This window comes from Dermacentor albipictus, chromosome 6 (genome assembly GCF_038994185.2).
Source record: "Dermacentor albipictus isolate Rhodes 1998 colony chromosome 6, USDA_Dalb.pri_finalv2, whole genome shotgun sequence".
NCBI lineage: Eukaryota > Metazoa > Arthropoda > Arachnida > Ixodida > Ixodidae > Dermacentor > Dermacentor albipictus.
Genome location: NC_091826.1, coordinates 365,253 through 381,452, shown reverse-complemented (window position 1 = coordinate 381,452; position 16,200 = coordinate 365,253). Strand labels below are relative to the sequence as shown.

The following is a 16,200-nucleotide window of genomic DNA, read 5'->3' as shown; positions in this document are numbered from 1 at the left end:
TTTTTCTGTGACGCTCTAATTGCGTTCCGCTTTGGTCAGCGCACGACTGGCGTAAGCAACGACGTACTCGGAGTAGCCAGGCTTGCGCTGCGTAAGGACAGCGCAAGGCCAATACCACTGGCATCGGTATGCACTTCAGTTGGGGCGGTGGGGTCATAGTGTCGCAGTATAGGCAGAGACGTCAGGAGACGGCGTAAGGTCACGAATGCGGTGTCGCAAGCAGGAGACCAGGAGGCTAGGTCGTTGGCACCACTTAAGAGTTGTGTCAAAGGTGATATAATTGAGGCAAAATTGCGAACAAAGCGTCTTAAGTAAGAACAGAGGCCGATGAAGGCGCGGAGTTCTTTGAGTGTCTTCTTCTTGCCTCTGAGCCAAACAGGGTATCAAAAATGACGTTTTTGCCAAGGCTCAGTGAGTAATCCATGCATCCTATTCCTGTTAACTTTTGCATCCCACAAAGATAATTAAAACAATAACATTGTACGATAAGCATAATAATTCTGCTATAAACTCTGAGTTTGAAGAACTTACTACTTTTCTTCTAACAGACTTTTCAAATTGTTCAATCGATACTAACTCATCATCATCATCAGCCTGGTTACGCCCACTGCAGAGCAAAGGCCTCTCCCATTTTTCTCCAACAACCCCGGTCATGTGCTAATTGTGGCCATGCCGTCCCTGCAAACTTCTTAATTTCATCCGCCCACCTAACTTTCTGCCGCCCCCTGCTACGCTTCTCTTCCCTTGGAATCGAGTCCGTAACCCTTAATGACCATCGGTTATCTTGCCTCCTCATTACATGTCCTGCCCATGCCCATTTCTTTTTCTTGATTTCAACTAAGGTGTTGTGAACTCGCGTTTGTTCCCTCACCCAATCTGCTCTTTTCTTATCCCTTAACGTTACACCTATCATTCTTCTTTCCATAGCTCGTTGCGTTGTCCTCAATTTTCCTTAGTGAATGTCCTAATGCTTAGTGAATAGGTCTAGTATTTTGTTCTTAAAGAGTAACCAGTTAGAATCCAAAAAAAAAAAAGAAATTGAGGAAATTGATACTAACTGGTTACTCTTTAAGAACAAAATACTAGACCTATTCACTAAGCATGTACCCAACATTATCGTAACCGAAAAGAAGTCATCCCTATGGTTTAACGTCACATTGAAGCAACTGAACAATAAAAAGAAAAGCTTTTTTTTTCCCACAGAACACTCCAGTGACGTGTGCGCTTGGAGCAGCTACTATGCCATAGAAAAAGAATTCAAAAAGCTTGCAAACAGAGAAAATTTTTCCTTTCTTTCGCAGACATTGCCTGCTATGTTATAAAATAACCCAGAAAAATTCTGGAACACCATTAACCCTAATAACTCCCAGACATTAGCATTGTGCGACAAACAAAACCATCCAATTCCAAATCCTGAGGCCGCTGAGCAGCTTAACCACTTTTTTTCTTTCATGTCTGCTGCCGAATCTGTCAACAACTTGCCTCCATTTCCTTATCTCAACCATACTGTGATGCCTGGAATCGCATTTTGTTCTAACGGCAAAGCAAAACTTATTGACTCATTAAAACACATCTTCATTTGGCGTGAACGGTAGCAATGTGAAAATGCTAAAAAACACGAAATCGACTACTAGTGTGATACTATGCCATATTTTCCAGCAGTCACTATCAACAGGAGCGGTACCAGTAGACTGGAAAGTAGGAAAGATTGTTCCAGTACCCAATAAAGGTCCTCCATCTTTTTGCAGCAGTTATCGCCTTATTTTACTTACTAGTATTTGTTCTAAACTAATGGAGCATGTGATCTACTGAAACATTGCCATGTTCTTAGACTGCAATAGCTTCTTTCGTTCTAGTCAGCATGGCTTTCGCACAGGACTCGCATGTGATACCCAACTAGCTTTGTTCTTAACAATATTAGTTCCATCTTGACTTAAACAGACCCGTCGATGCGCTCTTCTTAGACTTTGAAAAAGCATTCGAGAAAGGTCTGCATCAACAGCTACTCCTAAAACTCTCGACTAAACATCAACACATCTGCATACAATTGGATTCGCAGTTTTCTTGCCAATCGACAACAATTTGTCTTTGCTAACACCCACTCATCTAACCAATCCCCTGTAATCTCTGGTGTGCCACAAGGTACAGTACTTGGACCCCTAATTTTTCTCATTTATATTAATGACCTCCCAGCTAATATCTCTTCTACCATTTATCTATTTGCAGATGACTGCGTTGTATATCGTTCCATTGGAAACAGCACAGATAATAATACTCTTCAAAACAACCTCAACCTTATTGAGTCCTGTTGTAGCACATGGTTAATGCCTTAAACATAAAAAAAACTTCATTAACATCTTTACACCGCAGGCCACATTACCAGCCAGCACAACATATCATTTCCGGCTTCGTAATATTATCCACTGAATCTTATAAATATCTTGGCATAACATTTTCAAGCAATCTCTCCTGGTCAACCCAAGTAACTAACATAGCTAACTCCACAAATCATGCTTTGGGCTTTCTTCACAGGACTCGCTCCCCCATCAGTGAAACTAATAGCTTATCTCGCATTTGTTTACCCTAAGTTAGAATATGCATGTGCTGTTTGGTGTCCTCATCAATATAACCTAACTAATGCTCTCGAATCAGTCCAAAATCGTGCAGCTTGTTTTATTTACTCTGTGTATTCTTACCATTCCAGAGTTTCCGAGCTTAAAGCTCATGGTCAGCTTACCGACCTTGAATTGTGAAGTCAAATATCGAGGCTATGCCTTTACCAAAAATTTTATAATGTTCCCTTTAAAGTTCCAGCTATCTTACCAGTTCATCGCTTGTCCAGCCGCACAAGCCATCCCAGATTAATTTACCCTCCCCCAGCCCAAACTACCACTCGCCTTCACACCTTTTTTGTGATGACTGCATGGGACCAGGACTGGAACCATCTACATACAATTGCCATGCACCACTCCAATCAACATCAATTCAAGATGGCACTGGAATCATACTTTCACTGTAATTTAAACCCAACCCTCATGTAATACCACACCAGTGGCCTTTGAGGTATAATAAATTCATAGGTAATGAACTGTGTCAACGGAAATACATTTGCTACTAATTTGCAGTGAATTTATCACAGTTTATCATTATGCAGAAACAGCCAAAACTATTCTTTATGCTGTACTCCATGTTAAGAATTTTAGCAATGTGGCAGAATAACAAGAGCCTCATTTAAATTGCCTTTGAACAGTAATAACATTATAATTATTATTATTTTTGACTTTAAGAAATAACTACAGGGATCTGTTTTATCCACCTCACACGCAAAGAAATTCAAAGTTGAAAATGCAAAACACTGCTTTTTTACTCACCGGTGCGCTACCCAGAGGCTGCAAAGTTAATCCGCTTTTGTGAGTAGTCTCCAAGCAGACTGTGCTTGGTTCCAGTGATTAATTTTTGTGCATGCTAGCACTTTTTTATTTTTTCAAGCAACACGTCATTATGCGTCCAGACATGGCAGATCACTAACGACGGAAGTCTTGCAGCCGTTATGCCAGTGAAACTTGCAGCTGATAGAATTCACCATCTTTAAAAGGGACACTAAAGGCAAATACTAAACACCATTCCAGAAACCTCGCAATGCTTGTTTCGTGCCAAGAAATGACTTTATGAGAAAATTGCATCTGAAGGACCCGTATACCTTTAACACAATTCAAATCTTCTGCCACACAACCGGTGAGTGGTGACACTGCATACGCCATCACGGCTCTTTGTTGCCGTCAGTGAGTGAAACGGTCCCTGACCAACGGCAGTATGGTTTTTTGCTTGGAACACAAATGCACGGCCATAGAGAAATCCAACCAAGACAGAGCAGTGGAGTTGCCACTGCAGCTGCTTTTGGTCAAGTGGCAGGGACAGTTCGGGCATCCCACGGCATCACATGGAAGTAGAATTCTCTGCTACTTGCAGTTTGTGCAAGTTTCACGAGCTAGAAAAACCAGCGCAGCACTAGGCGATACTGAAGCTACTGAAACTCGAATGCATGGGCAACGCAGAGTCAAGTGAAAACTAAACCTTTCGACCGCCTGTGTCGTTGTCAAGGGTAACATCAATGATATTTTTCTGAAAATGAAATACAACTGGCTAAGTAGCATTTTCTGTTGTCTTTTAATGCAATACAATGATGTTTTTATAATGCGTGGTTGAGTACTAGTGACAGAATTATAAAGAGGAGTGCCTTCGTCATCAGGCAAGCATATGAATGTCCCAGCGGAGTCTCTAATCATGTCCTGCAGTGACCTAATTTTGTTGATTGTGAAGGCTCTGTTGGTGACAATATTGGCATCTTACCCCCGAATGCAGAGATCTAGCTTTGATTGTGCTTGGACTTGACTTGATGAAGTCGGCCCGAAGCAAGAGGCGGACTTCAATACGCCCAAGTCGGCTTTCGCATTTCATAGATGCTCAAGCTGACTTGCTTCATCAAGTCAAGACTTTGCTTCAATGCAAAAGCTGGTTGCTCGTCTGTGTTCGAGATTAACAATAAATTTATTAGCATAAGGCATGTTGTACAGCAAAAAAGTATGTATCTTTCCAAATTTCTACCAGGGCATAAGTACTGAAGCATAGTTTGGGTAAATTTATTCCATCTGGCTACGTCCGCCGCTGCGATGGGCAGTGCTGCTTGCGGAAAGTGCGTATTCCTGGTGGGTTTAAGTGGTCTTCAAAGTTCAGTTTTCTGGCGTGCTTTTTGATTTGCAGGTTTCACCATTTTTTCAAGTCGGTGCTCCACTTTTAGGCGACTGTGTATTTGAGTGCAAATCAATTTTATAGTCACATTTATTTTGGTTTTAGCTTATTTTTAACTCGGAGGTCTTGTTGCGGGTTTGTATAACTGGCCGTAGAGAAGCGAACGAAATGGTTGGTTCGTATTGTGGTCTTTCAACGGCTTTTGTTCTTGATTGCCGCAAGGCGTTCATGTGCCGTCTGGGCCGGCAACCGAATACAAGAGGCCGAAACGAGGCATACGGTCAGTTTCTGAGGGAGCTCGTTTGTCCCTTTTCGCCTATAGGCAATCCAGCTGGCAGGTGACGGCCCTTGTTCTGGTCGGGCTACGTGACCCTTTGAAGAAAAGGGCACCTTATTCGAACGCACTAGGCCAGAGTCGTAAACAAGGAAAAAAAAACTGCAACATGTGCTGCGAACGAGGAGTACCAAGCGCCGTAGAGTTCCCTGTCTGGACCCATATGGATGACAACACCCGATAAAAAACAAAATAAATAAATAAAATGACACATGCAAACGTTTTGTCTACTTCGCATGGAGGGTTTGTCGAGAACAACAAGAGGGAGAGTGTGGCACAGTCGTAGACATCGCAAATTGGCAGCGCGTGTCGTCTGCTAGGAAAATGTCGTCTGTTAGGAAAACAAGTTGTGGGGCTCGTGCGACGGCCGCGCGCCGCATTTGGTACGAAATTGCTGTCCCGTCAACAGGCTTTGACGCTGAAATGTGGCACTCACGTACGCTCTCCTCCCAAGAGAATGAACCGCAACGCAAGACGGCACCCCGTTTTACAGAAGACGAAAAGAGCCTGCTGACAACACTTGCGAACGTCTACAAGCATATTGTGGAATGCAAGAAAACTGATGTCGCATTGTTGACCAAGGAGAATCAGACATGGAAAGAAATAAAGAAAGAAAGAAAGAAAATGGAAAACAATATTATGCCAACCGCGGGATTACGCTGCACGATCACCTGCAACTGAAAAAATGCTGAACCAACCAGAAGCAAAAGCGGAAAGAGGAAGCTGGGAAAGACAAGCGAGAGCGCCACAAAATTGGTAAGCGCACATGTTCTGCATGACTAGCTCATTTGGGCTACTTTTTATTATGCTCATGCGCATGTTTCGTATTCGGTGGATGAGTGCGTGACAGTTCGGCATGCTGAGTGTAAATGTGGTCGTGAGCGTTAATAACTGGTGATGGCATGTGTAGTCATTGGAGATAAGAAAATACGCTCGCAATCAATCTTTCCGCGACTGCGGGAAGCACACCAGCATTGAGCGCCAGTGCTTCGCGATGAGCAGAGTCACCTTTCCAACTGCGCGGTACACTGTTGACTGAGGAATGCCGACCGGACCCCCGGTGACTGTTTGAAACATGCCAGCATCGTAAAACATCACAGCCATCAGCAACTGCAGCATGGGAGACACACAGGCTGTCCTCTGTTGTCCCCGCTTACCCGGATAGGCAACATAGCGAGAAGTCGCACGGCGTTCTTCGTGAATCTGTAGGGACCGAGGAATTGTTTGTCGTCGTACAGCTCCACCGGATTCCCTCGGTCACGTAGGGCGGGTCGCGGAATTTTCAGCAAGGGCTGCGCCTCTGAAAATGCTGTATCCATGGCGTGGCAAGAAAACTCGAAAGCAGCTAACCTTCGCGCGACGTCTGTTCGGGAGGCTGCCATGTTGGAATTACATACGAAGTCAGTTTCAAGCTAGCCCAGGAGCAGACTTGAAACTTGAGCGAACTTCGACGCAGCCAATTCGTCCGCAAGTCATCCGCAAGCTCGAGAACGATTTAAGACACGCGGCAAAGCTGTCGTGCGACTGCCAGAAGTCAAGTTCGAGCCAAGCTAGATCTCTGCATTCGGAGGTTAGAGATTCTCGAGCACTAACCTATCACTTTAGCTTGACTTAATATTTGCCTTTAGTGTCCCTTTAAACACATTCACTTGGTGGTGGCTAATGAATCTTGCACGTATGAATTGGCTGAGATATTATTGGTATCTAATTAAAACGAACCTGTGTGTTGCTGCTGAAAGGAAACAACCACCATGTTCACAAATATTACCACCGTACAATTTGAATCGATAAGTGGCACGGTCTGCAATTGATGCCAATGGGCGGCTGCTTATCTCACATCAATGAGGTCTTAAAACCTTCGTTCAAGTAATAAAGCACAGACTTTAATAACAGAAGCCTAATAAAAACAATGGCTTACTTAGTTGGTACAAAAATGGCATGGTAACCATGTTTGTTGGTTATTATATGTACATTTATGGATAAAATATTTAGCCACATTAAGTGCCCCTCGAAGAATAAATATGAATTAAAGTATGCGACCAAATTACAGTAGCTCTACTTACGTGCTTCATGCTGGAACGCGCCGGCACTGATTTTTCGCTCTCTGTGGCGATTGCTGCAACTTAAGTGTGCGGGGCCTGCTAAAATGAACTTGGTTGCGCTGCTCTGCACATTTGTTTTTTTAATCCTTCGATGTATACGTCAGTGTGCATGCTAGCGGCACCTATCTACAAATGGGTAAAATGTGGATGGTAGTAAGTTACGGCTTCTGAGATTTAAGTGGAAAAGCTTAGATGCACTGCCCATCTTCGGAGGCTTTGTAGCTAAGAGCTGCTGGTGGATTTGTTGCACAGTTTGCTTTGTTTCTGTTACGCTCTCTGGTGTGCTTTTTGACACTTGGGCATGGGTAATTGCAGTTCCTTAGATCGAGCTCACGGAACCCTGTGGAGGGGCCTGCGGAACCCTTTGGTTCCATCGAATCCACTTAGATAGCTCATGGTCCAGAACCTTGATCAGTGTGAAGCAGTAAAATTTTATTGTCTAGTCTTTGCTATAAGTGCAGTGGTTATTCTCCTGTTCTGTTTTATGAAGTTAACTAATAATGACAATAGTACATTTTTGAAAAGAGACATTTTTTTCTGATACAATTTTGTTGCTTATTTTCTCAATAAATATAGCTTAGTATAGCTCCTTTTACTGAGAAAAGATACTGCAAATGACTTTTTTTTTAGCAAATCAAGTGTTCATGAACAGTGGTCTCGTAAAGAATTCACCACATTGAGTTTTCTGCTTTTGTGTCCAAACAGTGACATGATTGTTTCATGAAATTTAGTTCCTGGAAACCTTTTCGGGGTTTCATTGTGGAATGAAACCACAAGAAATCAAGCTTGCAAATAAAATTTTTTTTTTACAGTGCTTAGACCAAACGATCCAATAAGGATTTATTTTATTGATGCATGTGTTAGCAATAGTTCATCCTTAAATGTGTCACTTCCTAAATTGAGTATCCATGCGACATCTGCTTTATGTATAATGTAAGATTACTGCAAGGTCATTACTGCTCCAGGAACTGCCCTAGCAACAACAAAAAGAAAGTTTGATTCCAACCTTTTAGAGTGTGTTGAAAGAAAACATTAGCTCAAAAATCAGGCAAGACCTTAGCACAATTTTCACTGTTTCTTTACATGGTAAAAAAGCTAGGCTGCAGCGCCTGGCAAGCAGTGACAGAAAAAGTGTGCCATGCACCAAATGAAATCTTGCCAATTTCTACGCCTGTGTCAGAGTTTCGGGATTGCGGCCACCTCTCGCAGCCTCCATTTCCACTGCGCACTATCCGTTGCAGATAAACACATAGATGCACTAGCTTATGTAAGGTCCACAGAAGTCGCGTGATAGCTGCTCACAGGGAGCATAGCTGGCCTGCTCTGTATAGCTGCGACATGTATCATGGCAGATGACCTTAAGTGGAAATTGAGTTCCACTGTACATTTGGCAATGTGCTCATGTGACCGTTAGTGGGTGTTGTCCGAGAGGCTTTTGACTGATGGTCATTTTTTTCAGTTCATGGTACAGAGTCACTTGTTCCTATTCATAACATGCAGATTGCACAATGACACACTGTGATGGAGCTTTGATTATCATAAACACCTAGCTACAGCATCTCTGCCTCTCATGAGGCCTGCATAGGTACACAACATGCCTGCCTTTTTATGTCTGCTGTGGTTGCTCACTTAGCTCACTCAAAGCTGTGTTGGTGCTCACCAGTGGAGAGAAATTTTTCAGCATCCAAATCAACACCTTGTGTTCATTGTTCTAGGTGTGTGGCATACATGGTGCACATTTGGACGCAGATGGGCTTTGTCAGGCACTTGTCATGGCTATTTTATCGCAGCGCACAAAAAATTGAATGGGACTGACAGAGTAGATACCACAAAGCACTGACTGCAACTGGTTTATTGCCACTCAAAGTGCTTGTAAGTATAATACAGTTATACAAGTATTATTAATTATTAATATATTATTATATAAATATAAGTACTCGCAGAAAAAAAAAAGCCAAGGCAAAATGTGAAGCCCTTCCTCGATGGTGGTGAAAGATCTCGTGGGATTGAAAGCCACGTCACACATAAAACAAAAAGCAAAACTGCAATATGATTGAACTCGTGATGACCAAGTCACCACGTGAACTGGTGCCTTTAAGGCAACCGTTGTTGGGTCACTATGCCTATGAAAAAGTGCTTTTGTCGTTTAACAACAGTGAAGGCGTGCTGACACAATAAGTTTTGATATTTCACCTGCTTCTACTGTTTCTCTCGGGGTCATCTTGATGCACCTGCGCAGAATTGTGATCTGCTCAAAGAAAGGCCACTGTTCCTTACACCACTTGCAGTCTCGACAATGTATATACATAGGTGTCCCATCGCGTCACTCCTGCCCCTGGACACCTAGGTATACATTGCCGAGACTGCAAACAGTGTAAGGAACAGGGGCCTTTCTTTGAGCAGAGCACGATCCTGCGCAGGTGCGCTGAGGTGACCATGAGAAAAATAGTTGAAGCAGGTAAGATATCAAAGCTTAAAAATAACTGTGTCGGCACACCTGTGTCTTTCCTTAGGCATAGTGACCCTAGTAATGGTCGTTTCAAGAGCACCAGTTCACGTGGTTACTTGGTTGGCAGATTTCTTTCATAGTGCAGTTGCTTTTTGTTTTGGTTTTATGTTCAACGTGGCTTTGATTCCCACTTCGTGTATATGCGTCCAATTGTATATTTACAAGCACTTTGCGTGGCAATAAACCCGCTGCAGTCAGTGCCTTATGGTGTTTGCTCTGTCGGTCCTTGTAAAATTTTTGTGCGCTGTAATAAAATAGGCATGCATAACCAACTAGCCCACCAGTTCGTCCTGAGCAAATTCACTTCTGTGGGTTGGCTTGTTTCTTCACGCTTCTATGGGAGCCAAAGAAAAGAGCACAATGCATGTCAGATTTCACCTGCTCGCTGGTTTCATGAGCTTTCATGACCCACACATTTAAAATGCAGCATGTCATGACATTGTCTCCTTACTGCTCCATGGCACAGGCCTCAGCTTGGTAATGCCTGTAAGGCACTATTTTCATCAGCATGCCATTTGCTGTGAGCACGTAGGTGAAGCAGTGCTACCAATTTTTCTATCAGATGATGCTTGCATTTCAGTATGGTGAGGCACTTTAGCTTCCATTTTTTTTTTATTTGCAACTGATTTCTTTGCCTTTCTAGTGCAAGAATTGAAGCAGTGGCTCATGGAAGTTCTTGTCCATGAGCCAACACTGTTTCTGTGATGAGTTGATAATGATTTGCAGCTCTTTTCTCTCATATAGCTCCTGGGTTGCATTTGGTTCCACATAGCAACTGTATAACATTGCCTTGTAGAGGTGCCAAAGGTTACTCGATTGCAAATATGCCTGTCGGCACAGGTGGCATGGCCAAGCAATGCATTTCAACTCCTTGCATGCCCGCTTACCCTAACACAGTGCATTGCATGCCCCTACAGCATGCCCCCCACTTTCTGTCCCTGTGAACCTGCATGGGATGCCTGCTGTCTTGGGGCACCGGTCAAACGTAAGTTCCCCTCCATTACCTTGGCTGTAATAAGGAGTGGCCTTACTGCACATTTCAGCAGTCACATCAGCTGTAAGAGTTCAGCTCACAATAATTTCCTTCCAGGGGCAGCAACGATGCTGTACCTTTTTCTTAAGTGTCCAATATAACATGTTTCAACACTTCAAATTAACATAGTTCTGTGGTCTTCACCACATGGTCTTCCCTTGTAACAGCGCAGTCTCTGTGGCATGCGTGATTGCAGCTTCTTAAGGCAGCAAAACAAGCTGCAGGAACCCAAATATAATTTTCTCTTCAGTGTTTGGTTTTGAAAACAAAATTGTCTTGAAGATGCTATCAAGCAGGGACATGCCAGATTGAAGCACAGTGTACCAGAAGATGGGCCATTGGGCAATCGACAGGTTTCACAGACATTGTTTTAGCCCCTGCACATTGCAGCGCTCCGTGCTTTTCTTGAATTCGTCTTCTCCATGTGTAAATGATTACTATATTTACCGTGTAAGGCCTACACTTTTCTTTTTCTGGATTTTTTATTAGGTGCGTGTCTTACATGAAGCAGGCTTATAGCTACGTGTTGAACCCTCAAATAGTGGTCAGACTGCTATGCAAAATAATAACACAACCACTAGGTGCCAACTAGTTTTCCAGACATACAGTGCTGTGAAAATTCTTAAGCAGCTCTTAAGAAATGAATCACTGCAGTAAAATTGATTTTGGTGTTTTTTTTTAAATGGCAGCACAGCGGGAAATTGATTTATGGACTTTTTTTTTTAATGTTCTGCTTCAATGAAATGAAGTTCTAGATTTGTGATGACGGAGGCCACGGGTACGTTTCGCATCCACCCATCATGCAATGCAGGCTGATGTACATGGCAAGTTGTCCTGAAGTGCGGATATCACGCATGTGGCCTTTACTCTAGGACAGTGTCGGTTTAGTTCGTGTGGCACAAAATAAGTTTGGAGCATTATTAGCTCTATGCCCTTGCCTGAGCTTCTGCTGTTGCATCTACTAAGGGCATACAAATTTGGTAGGCATTCGCAGTAGTTGCTGGCTGATAGCCCATGCATCCAAACTTCACTTCACACGTGTGGCCATCAGTCTAGCCTGTGCACAGAGTTTAATGTACTGGTACACAAATTTTAATGGCAAAGTACCCACAGCAGCTTGCCGCCGGTTGCACTAGTTGACTAGCCTTAACCATCGCTGCCACACCTCTTTGTCCGAGTCAGTGACTAAAGTTGTAGTGTAGTAGGTTTAGATGCTAATTCCATTGTTGGCAGGACAACTAGTGCCATCTAACAGCGGCTTGCAGACATGAATCGGCATGTGGGCGTGCATGTGACGCTTTGTTACATTTTTTTCCAAATTTTCTTACTCCACAGGAGGGGGACCTTGCACGAAAGCGGGCTTAACACAAGTAAATATGGTATTTAGTCAGTCATATTCAACTGGTTTGAATTGCACTTATCTGTTCCAGAGATGAACCTGAACTAAAATGTGTAATTCGTAACCTGTTGTGAAGTGGAAAGCATATTGGTTCAGTAGCTTGAGTACATGTTCCCAAACTACAAATTGAAAGCCAGTATTGCAGTTCGGCCATACCGAGAACATTGTGCAGAAGCACATGCAAGAAACCAGCCAACATTTCGTAAAAATTTTAAATTTTCTTTGTTCTTTATTGGTTTATAGTCCCACAAATGTTATTCTCTCAGCTGTGTTCACAGGACAAGCTTAGCCTACAGGTGCACAATACAAGCTAAATAAAGACATTGAAGAATATTTGAAAAGTGGGTGTTAATTGCACTCAAAGTACAAAATTTTGTAATTAATACCACGAAGAATAAATTGAAAAACGAGAACTTGACAACCTTCGTCATTCTCTTGAGACCTCACAGATTGAGGGTGTCTGGGGTAACCTTGTGTTTGCTACATACTCTCTTATGCATAGTTGGATGACTAGCACTTGGCCCTCTTGAAGTATCCTCAAGTTCGGGATGCTTGCTGGTAGCGCCTGGACTTTCTTTCTCTTGGTCAATGGCAGTACTAGCCATGAATGGTCTTATTGGTGCCTCGTTAAGTCAAAGTATTAAACACATTCTTCATATCTAAATTCTCAGCCTGAGTATGTCACCAAAAGAAGGTGCTGTAAAAGGAAAGTCTAGCAAAATAAGGATGAATGGAGCTTAAAGGTCTGCTGTTTCTCTTCTGTGCAGAACAACTCGCTTTATGACAGCACCCACTTCGACGCAGCCAATGTGAACCCCTTGTATGCTCAGTCACTCCAGTCGCCAGACAGTGTCGTTGACTACTGTGGTGCATCACAGCGGCCTACCTACCAGACTAACATTGCTCCATCCCAGCAGCCACCTCCACGATGAGAGCCTCGATTGGCTCAGCTGTGGGATGCTCTTCAGAGGATGAGTCATCGCTTTGATGGATGGTGTGGTGCTTCACAAAACAGCATTGCTTCTAGTGCAGTCACTCATCTAGTATGCAGTGTGTCTTCAAGTGTCTGCTTGTATCAGTGTTCCTGGACTAATTCAAATCCAAATTTCATCAGGCATTTTGAGTTGCATTGGGTCCAGATGAAGCAGCTGAGACACATTTGGACAGTGTTCCAGGTACAGTCACTTTAGCAGCACACATGGGGTGCAGTTGATAGTAAACAAAATGATTTTGTGCCTCTTCTCGGTAAATACACGATACAGTTTGTATGCATTGCAGAAGCAAAAGCTCTGTGTGTTTCGGTATGGGCCATATATTTCTTAAAGGTGTTGCATACTTTGCTGGCTCAAGTGCTTGCATGGCTTTTCCTTTAAAATAGCCAGAAAAACTGGACATTTCATGGGATGGACATTTCATGGACATTCATTTCGTGGGACATTTCATGGAGACATGCAAGCAGTGTGTACCACTCATTCTCACCAAGCCAAGGCATGTTCTATGAAGGGCCACTTTTGCTGTCAGTGCATGGCTGTTGGTGTCTTTTGTGTGGCTTCCGTCCTTATACAACAAAATACGTGCTCAGTCAAGTAAGACATGACAGTGCAGTTGTTTCATGTTTTGCATTTGGCTACAACAGAGCAGAACAGATGCAAGGGTGTAAGCGCCATTGCGACTTGCCCTGTGTAAATGATCACAGCGGCAGCATATAATACGCTCATTAAAGTGAGCTCAAATGAATCATTTCATCGGGATTTAGATTTTCATGTGTATAGACAAACCTGTTGGGGTGTGTGAAACTGTGATGGCATGGGGTTTCTGTTAGTTTTCTGGTGTACTTAATGTTGGTCATCAACTTCAACTTTATGCCCATTGACTGCAACATACTTAGCAGGTCTTCTTACCAGGCTTCAGGTGAAGTATTCTTGGATTGAGACATCAAAAATGGACTGCATGCTCCAGTGTGTGAGACAACACGCAAGTCTGAGCCAAGGCTTACAAAACTGTTTACAACTAACTATTACATTTTGCGTAGCAGTTCTCTAGATTGTCATATAAGCATTTGTTAATTAGAGGAAAATGAGACATCCACCCAATCGTAGCAATTGCTACAACTGCTCTAATTAATTACTTCTCTCCACCTTGCGGGTTTCCACAGAACTATTCCGTCATATAAGCATTTGTGTTTGGCAGCACTCTGCTGCCCTTTCCTACTTGGAGAGTCCTGCTGTGATGGCAGAGCCTTTTCATGTATGACAAAATATAGTGGCAGTTGCCACCTCTAAATAGAGAAAGAGCTCCTTGGACTTTGTTCTAGGAGAGTGACCTTTGCAGCCTCTTGTAAGGAACAAACACTTCAGGTGAGAGTTTGGCTATCAGTTGCATTAAGAGTGTTTATGGATTATGTGCAAAAGTATGCAGACTCACTGTGTTTTTCATATCATTCCACTCTTCTAGCTGAAGTCCTTGTTGCATGCTCAAGTCCTATAAGTTCATCCAGTATCTTCGTAACACCTTGAAAGAACTAAGCTAGCAACGTGACCACTTCTGTTCTCGCAGCACTGCTAGTCGCACATTTAATCCGAGTCCTCGAACAAATTTGGTTCACCATTTGTCAAGCATGTAATTGCGATATTGTGCTGACACAGCTTTTTGGATCCCTATAGTTTTGTTTTATATTCAGACCTCTTTTGATTACTAAAAGAAAATTGCCAGATAATGCAAGGCTCCTAAGCTGGTCTGAACAAAGCTTATTTCTGTTGTGCTTGTTATGCATGTCGCACTTTCTGGATTCAGCATTAATAGTAAATTATGCTGGAATACTCATGTGAGTAATGCAGACGATGCTGCTTTGCCAAGCTCATATGCATATTCAGTGCTCGTTTTGCGGGACATCTGCTGCAGTCATGTCAGAGACAGGGTACATTGGCATCATCAAGCTTGATGCACTTAAATGTATTTCATCCACGTGCAAGACTTAAGACTGTATAAACATGCACAGCAACTCCACAGTCTCTACAGGGCATGATAGCTGCAACTCGAGTGAGGCCATGGTGGGCTTTTTGTTACACACTTGTCCAATGGGTAGGTGAAGACATCACTTGTAACCCAAAGCATCACATATAATATGCATTTCCTAGCAATTTGAGCACTCAACATTCCAAGTAAAAATGCATGAGTCTATATGGTAGCATATTTGGGTTGTTCTATATTGCCTATTTAGCTTCTTTTGCAGCACAATACGCTCGTTATGTTCCTACTTTCACAATGACAATAAAGGGACGCGCTAAAGAAAAACACTAAACTAGCCTGGACTGCTTAGAGAAAATAAAACCATGGCTGGGTTTCTGTGTGTGCAGGCCCACATACTAAGTTGCAATGCAGTTGTGCAACATGTTTTGTGCATGATGTGGCAGTCTAGCTGAACTTAATATTTCTTTTCAGTGTCCCCTTGCACAATGTGTTGGTTGTGTGCCTCTTCATTATTGAATGTCTGTCAAGGGGACTCGTTATCTGTACAGATGATTTATTGCTGGATAAATTTATTACTATTTTGTTGGGTTTAATTTTTCTTGCTATACTGGTCTCGTGTAATGGCTGTGCGTATGCACTTAGATGGAAACTCATGCACTGGCATAACATATCGATACTTATGCATTCAAAGGCTAGCAAAGAACCACAGGCTCTATCACGTGCCCCATTTCTGTCTACAAAGACTCTGATGTGCCTTGGTGTGATGTCTGGGTTCTGGGTATTTGTTTTAACACAGGAGAGTTTGTAGTTCAGTCACCCACCAGCCTCCTATAAAATTCTGACTTGGAACATGAGAAGTTACTGGTGCATATTTTAACTGTGTATGTTCACTGTCCACCACTCGAATTTGCTCAAGTTTTCATTAGGCACGCATTTTCTGCAACTTCTTAAGTAGGTGTCAACTGAAAGCTTTTCCTTAGCTATGCAGAACTCCTTCTTTCATGCAATAAGAAGTTTCTTCAGAAATCCGCCTGTGCTCTAGCACGCAGACACCCTTATTGCAAAATTTTCTCTCAAATCTTCGAAGAGCGTTACTGAAAATAA

The 16,200-nt window shown here is 42.8% G+C and overlaps 1 protein-coding gene across 15 annotated transcripts in view; it reads left to right on the top strand.

Annotated features, from left to right (window-relative positions):
• LOC139060737 (transmembrane protein adipocyte-associated 1 homolog) overlaps positions 1-15,689 on the top strand; it is a 274,253-nt gene extending 258,564 nt beyond the window's left edge. For 14 of the 15 annotated variants that reach the window (XM_070539794.1, XM_070539785.1, XM_070539789.1 and 11 more), the window contains one exon: positions 12,894-15,689. In XM_070539794.1, the coding sequence (XP_070395895.1) occupies positions 12,894-13,058 (165 nt within the window). In that variant the 3' untranslated portion in view covers positions 13,059-15,689. Of the gene's footprint in view, positions 1-10,611; positions 10,680-12,893 lie in introns of those variants that run through there. The other variant, XM_070539786.1, reaches the window with a different exon arrangement.
• Positions 15,690-16,200: the final 511 nt, after the last annotated feature.